This window comes from Cynoglossus semilaevis, chromosome Z, assembly GCF_000523025.1.
Source record: "Cynoglossus semilaevis isolate Cse_v1.0 chromosome Z, Cse_v1.0, whole genome shotgun sequence".
NCBI classification, from domain to species: Eukaryota; Metazoa; Chordata; class Actinopteri; order Pleuronectiformes; family Cynoglossidae; genus Cynoglossus; species Cynoglossus semilaevis.
This window is the reverse complement of record NC_024328.1, coordinates 10881801-10891430: the sequence shown is the minus strand read 5'-3', so window position 1 is coordinate 10891430 and position 9630 is coordinate 10881801. Positions and strand designations below refer to the sequence as shown.

At 40.1% G+C, this 9630-nt stretch overlaps 1 protein-coding gene across 9 annotated transcripts in view; it reads right to left on the bottom strand.

The window, feature by feature from the left end:
* Positions 1-9630, bottom strand: part of taok3a (TAO kinase 3a) — a 55865-nt gene that overhangs the window by 10663 nt on the left and 35572 nt on the right. For 8 of the 9 annotated variants that reach the window (XM_025053066.1, XM_025053064.1, XM_008336260.3 and 5 more), the window contains 3 exons: positions 8302-8439; positions 2111-2347; positions 805-933 (listed from right to left, as the gene is read on the bottom strand). In XM_025053066.1, coding sequence (XP_024908834.1) covers positions 805-933; positions 2111-2347; positions 8302-8439 — 504 coding nt within the window. Of the gene's footprint in view, positions 1-804; positions 934-2110; positions 2348-2840; positions 3010-8301; positions 8440-9630 lie in introns of those variants that run through there. The other variant, XM_025053067.1, reaches the window with a different exon arrangement.

Below are 9630 nucleotides of genomic sequence, written 5' to 3'. Positions count from 1 at the left end.
TCCCGGTGGGAAATATCTCACTGTGCCAGAGATACAAAGCTGTTCTGGCCTCATTTTGGTCACTTATCATTATAAAACTGAAAACACATGGGCATCGTTTTTTCAACATCATCTCTACTAAATTCAAGAGCCAAGATGAGAAGGAACATAGGTGTGTGTGTGTGTGTGTGTGTGTGTGTGTACGGTGGGTGACTAGCTTGGGTCTATAAAAGTACACGTGTGGGTACAAAGCAAGTAGCTTTGTGGCTCAATGCAAACTCCAAAGACCATTATGGAGGGCGTGGGGATGGTCGACTGTACAGTTAACACGCAGGAGAGAGAGGGGCGAGAGAGAGGGTGAAAAAGAGGGGGAGGGAGAGAGAGAGGAACTGAGGGAGGGAGACAGAGAGTGAGAGAGAGAGAGTGTGGGAGACAGAGGGAGTGAGAGAGAGTGAGAGAGAGGGAGAGAGAGAGGGAGACAGAGAGTGAGAGAGAGAGAGAGGGCGGGAGACAGAGGTAGTGAGAGAGAGGGAGAGAGAGAGAGGAACTGAGGGAGAGAGACACAGAGAGTGAGAGAGGGGGGTAAGGAAGAGAAGGAGAGAGAGAGACATAATTTAGCTAAATGTGATCATAGTGTCATCAGGTCAAATCCTGACCCCGGCCTCACTGGGCAGTACCTGCAGTAGGTGGTGTTACTTGCAGTATGTGGGGTTTCCTGCAGTAGGTACTGCCCACAGCTCCGTTGCTGTGGTATTTACTATAAACATGTTCATTAACTTTTCTCACGGGGGTTAGAGGAGAACAAATCAACACACTGTGACACACCTCCTTTATTTTCTCCTTGCAGAGTTTGTATTGCTTCTTCTGATCATCCAGGAAAGTGGTCAGCTCCTTCTTCTGCTGCGTCGCAATCTGCTGCTGGAACTTCTTCTCATCTGCCAGGGTCGTCTTCATCTGAGGGGGAGACACAGAAGGTGAGAGGAACCGGTTGCTGCAACAGGAATCTCAGCACCTTGGCTGTAGGCTGACCTGAATGATTCACTGATCATCAAAATAAACTGTACTGGAAACGACTGGTAGAAATGTAATGACATACACTGTATGCATATATATGCACACACAAATATGTATATATGTGATTTCATTCCTACTTATAAATACATATTTTTATATATATATATTTGTATACACAAATATATGCATATATACATGTAAATGTACATACACAAATATGTATATATGTTATTTCATTCCTACATATATATGCATGCACATATATATTTGTATTCACATATATGCATATATACATTCTTAAATGTAATTGCAATATTAATTTTTTTTTTCATTAAGTAAAACCTTTGCAGGATGTTTCTTTTTCTTACAAATCAATTCTTTTAAAAATACTGATATATTTTTATTAGTATGTGTTAAAATTGTTTATCATGAAATATTCGTTCATTTTGAATGAATCACTCGTGAACGACACATCACTACTCAGCAGCTGCTCTCACAGTGTTGTTAAAAACAAAACAAAAAAAAACATTTTTCTGGTATATAATTGTCAATCAAATTTCTAAAATATGAGATAAGGTACAGTTATTATTGTAAACATTAACTTTTTGAGTTTGAAAAAAAACTCCAGTAAAATATGAAATTTTAGCTTGATCCTGTTTACAGACTGAATGACAGTTGGTTGACAGTTGGTCACATAGACCATGTGTCAGTGTATATACACTTCAGGTTTATATGTGCTGTACTGTAGTATCTCCCTGCCTGCTGCAGCATGCTACACACTAATCAGCAGAGATATGCAGTTTGTTTTTCAGATCACAACATTCTCTGACCCACTTCTGGCTGTGGGCTTTATCTTTGTTTGGAATGGGCGGCAGCAGTGGATTAGGTCTGACTTCACTCACCTCACTTCACTTTCTGTAAGTTTATATTGTACTTTGGATCGTACTTTACGTAAACTTTACTGATTCACGTCGACCACTGTAATCATCCCTTACCTTTGTTTAGCTTTGGGTTCTTATTATGCAACCAGTCACAATTTTCTCTCCTGTCCTGGAACTGAGCCGCCCTCACAAAACGAGAAAAAATAAAAAAAGGCAAGAAAAGAAAAAATCCCCACCTCCTTTTCGCTTTGCACAATTTGGCGCTTCGCCAGCTTCTCCAGCTCGATGTAGGCATTGTTGGCCTGCGTCTCCACCTCTTTCTGGAGCTTGAGCCGGTGCTCGTCCATCTCGGCTTTCAGCTTGTTTTCCAGAGCGATCAGCTGCTTCTGGTGCTGCCGCCGCATCCGTTTGTAGCCGGACATCTGCTCCCGCAGCTCACTCTCCTGTTCATGCTCGTGGATCTGCTTGGTCACCTTTTATCGGAAACACAAAAGTAGTCGAATTAGATTATTTAATTATAAAAATAAAAAAAAATTAATATGGAATTCAAGACAAATACTGAAGACTGAAAATTGCATATAACGGCGAGTAGAAAATAATCCCTTAAAACGGGTCATTACAGGTCAGTTACTTCATCAATTTCTTTTGTTTTAACGTTTTGAAAAAAATTTGGAAAAAAAAATACACTTTTTTACCCTTTACTTTACTTTGCAAAAACATTTAAACCTTAGTTTAAAAAATGAACAATACATTTAAAAAGACGTCAGGACTTCATTATTCCGACCATCGGACATTATCGTCAACAACCATCACCTGTGGAGCTGTATTCAGGTCAGGTCGACAAACAACTAATTTTAATCATAGCAGCAATTAGGTTGATGGCAAATATTATTTATATTTACACACACACACACATATATATATATATATTTGCTAACTCCTACTGAACAGACGTCAGACACGAACCTGTGCAAAGAAAGGGTTCTCCATATCTAAGTAGTACTCGCTCCTCCTGTAGCTGCCGCCTGAACTCCTCAAGCCAAGCATGATGGCTACTTTTGCCAAGTGCACCAGCATCCAGGAACCTTGTACAGCATCCTACGTCTGACAGAACCCTGTCTGAGCTCCGGTACCAGCCTGAGACTACTGGACAAGAAGGACAAGTCCTACCCCCACCTCACCCACCACGTCACCTCCCACCTTCTCTGCGTGTGAACTATGAATAAGGCCCGTGAACTGCGCAGACCAACAAGAGCACAGAGCCGCCCTTCAGTCGGGCTAATGCGAAGCACCATGCAGCAGGTGGGTCACATGAATACCTCATTGAGAAGGAGTGAGAAGTCGAGGGGGAGGAGGGAGCGAGGGAAACGGCGAGAGAGATAAGGGGGAGGAGGGAGAGATCGTAGGGGGAGAAACAGCAGATGGAGAGTGACTGGGAGAAAGTTAAATAAATGGGAATAATGGGAGGTAAAGTCCGAGTGAGTAGATGAGGAGTGGAAAAAAAACCCCTGGCGCTTGGAGAAACAAAACCGGAATGGGGGCCGCGCTCCTTCTTTTTAATCTGTGCTGAATCAATAACCCTACTGTAATAGAAAAGCCCCCCAATCCTTGTCACTTGTTTCGCCGCCGCCCTGTGTGCTGCCACAAAGAGCCAAGTCACATCATGTGACGAACCCTTTCACACCAGACTCAGGCTCTGTGATCATATTCAAGGGAACGGAGGGAAAAGGTGAAGCTGAACTTTGGTCTTTAACCGATCTTGCGCTTTTTAGTCGGTGCAATTAAAAAAAATCCTAAGCATTTTGAATGGACTTTGTTTATTTATACGCGATGAATGTTAAAACTAAAACCAAACAGAATCTGTCATTCTAACAACAGAAACACAGAGTGTGTTGGTGCTCAGTCACTATAATATTAACTTTGTCTTTTTTCCTCTGTTCCTTTGTGCTGTTAAAGGAAAAACAACAAGGGCTGCTGTCATCTCTGAGGCTTGGGAAACAGGAATACACATTTTTTCCAACGATCCTGACATAAAAATCTTTTTTTACGAGACAACATTTTTGGATTATTTTTAACTAGACTTGAATCCAATTTTACACAGCTGGTTAGTGTTCTGGCTGCCGTAGACTGTGCTGCACATTGACAGTGTTCTATGCAACCGGACAGAAAAAAGGAGGATTTTTTTTCTCTTCATTTTCATTCAACTTGACTAGTGTCATTATATGTAGAAAAGTTATAATTGGCTCAGTCAGGTGTAAGCTAGAAGAACTGAATTTTGCCTCAGTTGTGCTTAAACCATAGTAAACAACTACAAAACAAATACCGTATGTACACTGGAACCTCGAGATACGAGCGTCTCGACATACAAGTATTTCGAGATACGAGTAAGCCACTGAGTAAATTTTAATATTAGGACAGATTTGAGATATGAGGACACTTACAGATGCTGACACAAGGTGGCCGAGCGCTTGGAGCAGCCCATGCCGCCTCACTCCTTCACTTTACCTGTTCGTCGACCTTCGTACGCATCTCCCGCGAGTCTTCCGTATTGTGTTTGCGTTATCCACGTGATTTTCTCTCTATTTTGTGCATTATTCTTCATAATAGTGATGAGTCCTAAGAAAATGACTGGTAAGGATGGTGGTGAGAAGAAGAAACGCATAACGACCAAATGATTGGAGATACGAGCACCTCGAGTTACGAGCTCGGTCCTGGAGCGGATTATGCCCGTATCTTGAGGTTCGACTGTATCTTATGTAAGTTTGAAAGTTCACTTCCCAACTCTCAACTTTTCTCAAACTGTTACTTGAAGTGAGAAGTGGTGTCAAGTAGAAGTTGAGAGGAAATAGCTCTCTCACCCATCGCCCTCACCCTTATCTCACCTACTGTATTGTAACCACCATCACTGTCTATGACCTTTTAAAGGGGACACATTGTGCCACTTTTATGTAAATGAATATTGTTCCCTGATGTCTACGTCCAATGTCATAACATGCTTTGTTCTAGACCGGATGTTGCCCAATCATTTTTTTAATCTGGCCTGCCAAACTTTTTCAGATTATATAATTTATTTATATTATCATTATAACCCTGCCCGTTCCCTGCACTAACCATGTTCCCAGAATAAATGGCGTAGAAAATGACAAAAGCATTTTAGCAATTTAGCCTATATGCATGACTTTTACATGTCATTTATCTTAGATCACACGACCGCTCTATCTATCTGCTCCTGACCCAGCCCTCCTGTTAAATTTTAGGACAATTGTGGGTCGCGAGTTAAAATATTTGCCCACACCTGTTCTAGACTTTCAGTTTCTTTGCTTTTACCTTTAATATGGCAAGAGTGTTGTGGAAATATTGTAATGACTGCTGGTATACTGGTACATTCTGGCGGTACTTGTAGAGTCAAGTTGGCAGCGTATGCCATTCTGACAGGTATGGTAAACCACCAGGACAATGGATGACAAACTGTAGTTCAACTGTGCTGTACGTGTTTGATCTTTCTTCAAGTTTCCTTAATGTTCCACTTTTTCTTTGCCCATTTATTTTTTGTCTCATATCAGTGTATCAGTCATTCTCTCAGCCATCTGGGTTCCTCCACTGTGTCTTCACCTCCTCCTACTCACACAAACGCGCATTTAATTCACCCTTCAGTGTCTTTGAATCTGAACTTTCCAAGATTTTCTCCTTTGTCCTTCATGCCGTGGAAGCGTGTTTGTACCAACACATGTTGAATCTCACAAATAAATCTATATTTTCATCCCTGGCTCCTCTCGTTCCTCTGTTTCTGTCCACCATCTGGACATATCTATCTTCCTTTCTCCTCATCTCTCTGTCTACCTGCTGATTCATGTCTCTGTGAGTCGAGGCCGATCTGAGGATGTCTGTACTTGGTAGAAAAGAAAAGAAAAAGAAAAAAAAGGAAAGAAATAAAAGATGATGTCATCTTTCCAGCAGGTAGGACTCACACCATCGCGCCAGGGAGGATGCAGTGGTTAACAAGACACTGCCTCAGTCCAAGACAAAGAAACCAATCACTGGAATCGACCCTCCAGTTTTTCTAACAATGACAAAATGAGTTAAATCTTTACATGGAAACGAGTGTTGTTTTTTTATTTTAACTAATTATTATTATATTTACCTTATCGTTTTGTACCTAAAGGGAATCTCCACGAAACTTCAACTACTTTTCCCTGCGACTAATAAGAGGGACTGATCTTATCATAAACCAGTGGTCTCAACTTCAGGGTGTCAATAATGATTTTATTTTGCCCTTGAGAAAATTAATTTTAAAAAAAATTAAAACTTAGTTTATGAATTAAAATATTGTTTTCAGTTTTGTACTTAAAAAATACTTTGTAAAAAATGTATTGAATGTAATTATTATTATTTTTTTATTAACTAATGACTAATGATGAATTTATATTGAACTATTGACCTCAGTGACCAGAGGTCATACTTAAACCCTACCTTTTTTCCACTGAACATGCATCAAATAGTGCAGGTGATGGTCTTCTGCAAAGACTTATGGGTAGAAAGAAGACACTGTGGTGCCGACAGGACAATAAACCAAAGGCATGGTGGACAAATTTGTTTTTGTTTGTTCATTTTTTTTACAAAATGTAAAAGAGAAATGCTAAGCCAGACGTGATTATCATTAGTGCCCTCCAATGTTATGTTTGATTTACCCAAATACTCTGATTATTTGTGAGTATTACGCAAGACTTCCTGATGGACACCCCCTGACGCATACATGGCTCCATGTCTGTTTTTAAGACAACAGGCTCATAATTAACCCATAACCATGGGTAAATACACACATGCGTGCTTAAACACACACACACACCATAACAACTTACTAGTTACCAGGTGGTTTCCATGACAACAGACAGGAATGGAGAAAGAGCAAAGGAGAGAGCGAGATGGAGAGAGGAGAAGAAAGAGAAAATTTATTCTAAAAAATATTAGAACAATCTAAATATTATTAAGTGCTTATCAAGACAGAGCTAAGAATGAGGGAATGGTGTGAGAACAGTGGGGTGACGCAAAGTGCAGCAATGAGGAGAGAAGGAAAAGCAGCAAGGTGAGTGGAGTAAAAAAAGAATTCAGCAATTAAATAAAATGTAAGAGCAGCAGAAAAGAGGACTGGAGGGGAAAACCTGAGAGAGGAAAAGAACAAAAGATGGACAAGGATGTAGAAATAACAGGATATTTTCAAGGATTTGGATTAATGAATAAACAAGGGCTTGAATACTAAATGGACCAAACCAGTAGACAATCTAAAATGTAAACAAGGGCACTGTAAACAGTATGAGTTTGAGTATTTGTGAACTCAAACTCAGCACTGAATATGACTGGGTAATTCTTATAGTGAGATTTACATTTTTGTATCAAACAATGTCTGCGAACTGAAACCGTCATCATATTAAATAACGTATGAATAAATAAATTAAAGATAAAATAAATTAAATGAAAAATAATAATAAACAAAAGTTAAAAAATAAAATTTTCATCAAAGTTGGCAGAAAGTGAGCAGAGCTTTTACACCAATAGAACATTTCGTTTGGAAACACCGTCTCCTGCTTTCCAGTAATCAAATGGTTGATTAATTTGAGTAGTTTATCAGAACAACTACTTCCATGTTCTGATAAACAATGAACGCAATTTGTGGTTAAACAAGTCAGAACAGAATAGTCACTTGTCAGTTGTAAACCCCTCATCTGACCACTGTGTGGTTTAGCTGAGAAGAGACTTTAGCTTATTCAGAGCTAAGACTCATCTTCAGGTCAGCATTATAAGTCCGTCTTTGATGTTATCCTACCTCCAAACTGTTGACACTGTTGACCTACTTAAATAAATTATACACGAGGACAATGAGCTACAGTAGGAAAACACACAACACTGCTGCACCTCTAGACGTGTGTACGGATGTTTTTACTGAAGCATTCGGCCAAAAACTCATACTGGTATTTGCGTGAGCAAATGTCAACAAGACAACTCTACCATCGTTTACAAAACAACCAACTGATCATGAGATGTAGATGCATTTTAACTAGGAATGTCCGATATTTTCTTTTTGCTAATATCCGATATGCCGATATTGACCAAACATTTACATAATTCCCGATTCCAATATCAACCGATATGGATATATCCAACTGATTACCCTCAAAACTGCGGTAAACCTCTAGGACTATCACAAGCGAGAAGCAAATTTGGCGAACTCCCAGGCATTGCATTATCGGGTTTTCAATATTGGAGGTAAAACCGATAACGATTCGTACAGATATTATGAAATTATGCTAATATCTGGCTGATAATATCGGTCGGCCGATTATACTGGACATCCCTAGTTTTAACCAATCAAGTCACACAAAACAAGACCGAGATTTTTAAAAAAGCAAAATAGGGTTTGGAAGGCACTTACCAGAGAGGCCGACTTTATGGTAGCGAACCGGCCCTGGTTCTTATAGTTCTGGGCCGGGCTGCTCCTGTCAGAGGAGGATGGCCTCAGCTCTGGTCTGTGCTCCCTATTGGTCCCATCATCCCAGTTGAACTTATGGTCCTGTTAAGGAACAGGTACAAGCTGTAGTATAACATTTAATCACAGAGTGCACGTTGCGTCAGTGATCAACAGACAACATCGTAAAAACAAAAGTGAGCTTTGGCAGAAGACGTGGTGGGTGTGGCATTGTAAAAACAAGACAATGTGACAACTGTAAGACCCCTTTATCTGAGGAGGGATCTTCATCAGCAACTTCCAACAATGTGCGTCACTTTCACTTGTTCTAAGACAGCAACTGCCTGTCGGTCGAAGTGACACCTCTGTTCATGCACTGTCACAGCACTGACAGTGCAGGAAGAAAGAACAGCAGTGCTATGACAGCCCTCTCTCACATTTAAAGTCTGCTGAAAATGTTTGAGCTGATGATTCAGAGTGTGAGTGTGTGTGTGTGTGTGTGTGTGTGTGTGTGTGTGTGTGTGTGTGTGTGTGTGCTTAATGACAGGGTTATACAAGCCGAGGGGTGTGTACTTCTCTCGACATGTGAACACAGCCTTTGTTCCTGATGTGTTGGACGAACTTGAAGCAGTCAATGAGGAGAGTCAGTTGTTGCCATGGTTTCAGAAGACAGCATTTACGCTCTCTCTCTCTCTCTCTCACACACACACACGCACGCGCGCAAACCCAGTCCTCCATAGAAGTACTCTTGAAAGCTCTTTTTGTTTTTCTTTGCAGGTACAGATTTTCTTTGGTTTTTTTTTGTAGAAAACTTTTATGTGTTCACAAAAAAGGAGTGAGGGGGCAGTCATGTTGCTCTGGGCACAATTCTTCAAACCATTTACAGCCAAATGGTTCTGATAAAAATGGTACACAATAGACGAGTAGATATTTTCAAATTAGATGCTGGAAAAGTACATATATTTTTTGGAAAATATTCAATATTTGCATCTTTTGAGACACAGAAAAACAAATTTAGATACTGTGGCTTCAGAGTAAACACACAGAAGGACAGACTTATCCTCCCCCAAATTTTTTTAAAGAGGATTCTTGAGGATAATTGGAAACAAGGTTGTAGTATTGTGATTTGCATTTTCTTGGATATCAGTATTTCTGGTGGTGTTTGATCTGGAGTGCTGGTGTCAGCACAAACCAGACGTATGTTACTGTACCATATGAAAAAAAAAAGTATGTATTCACATTTCTTAGCCTTTTTCCTCATTGGCTCAACCATACACACTTCTACTAGGGTAGTAG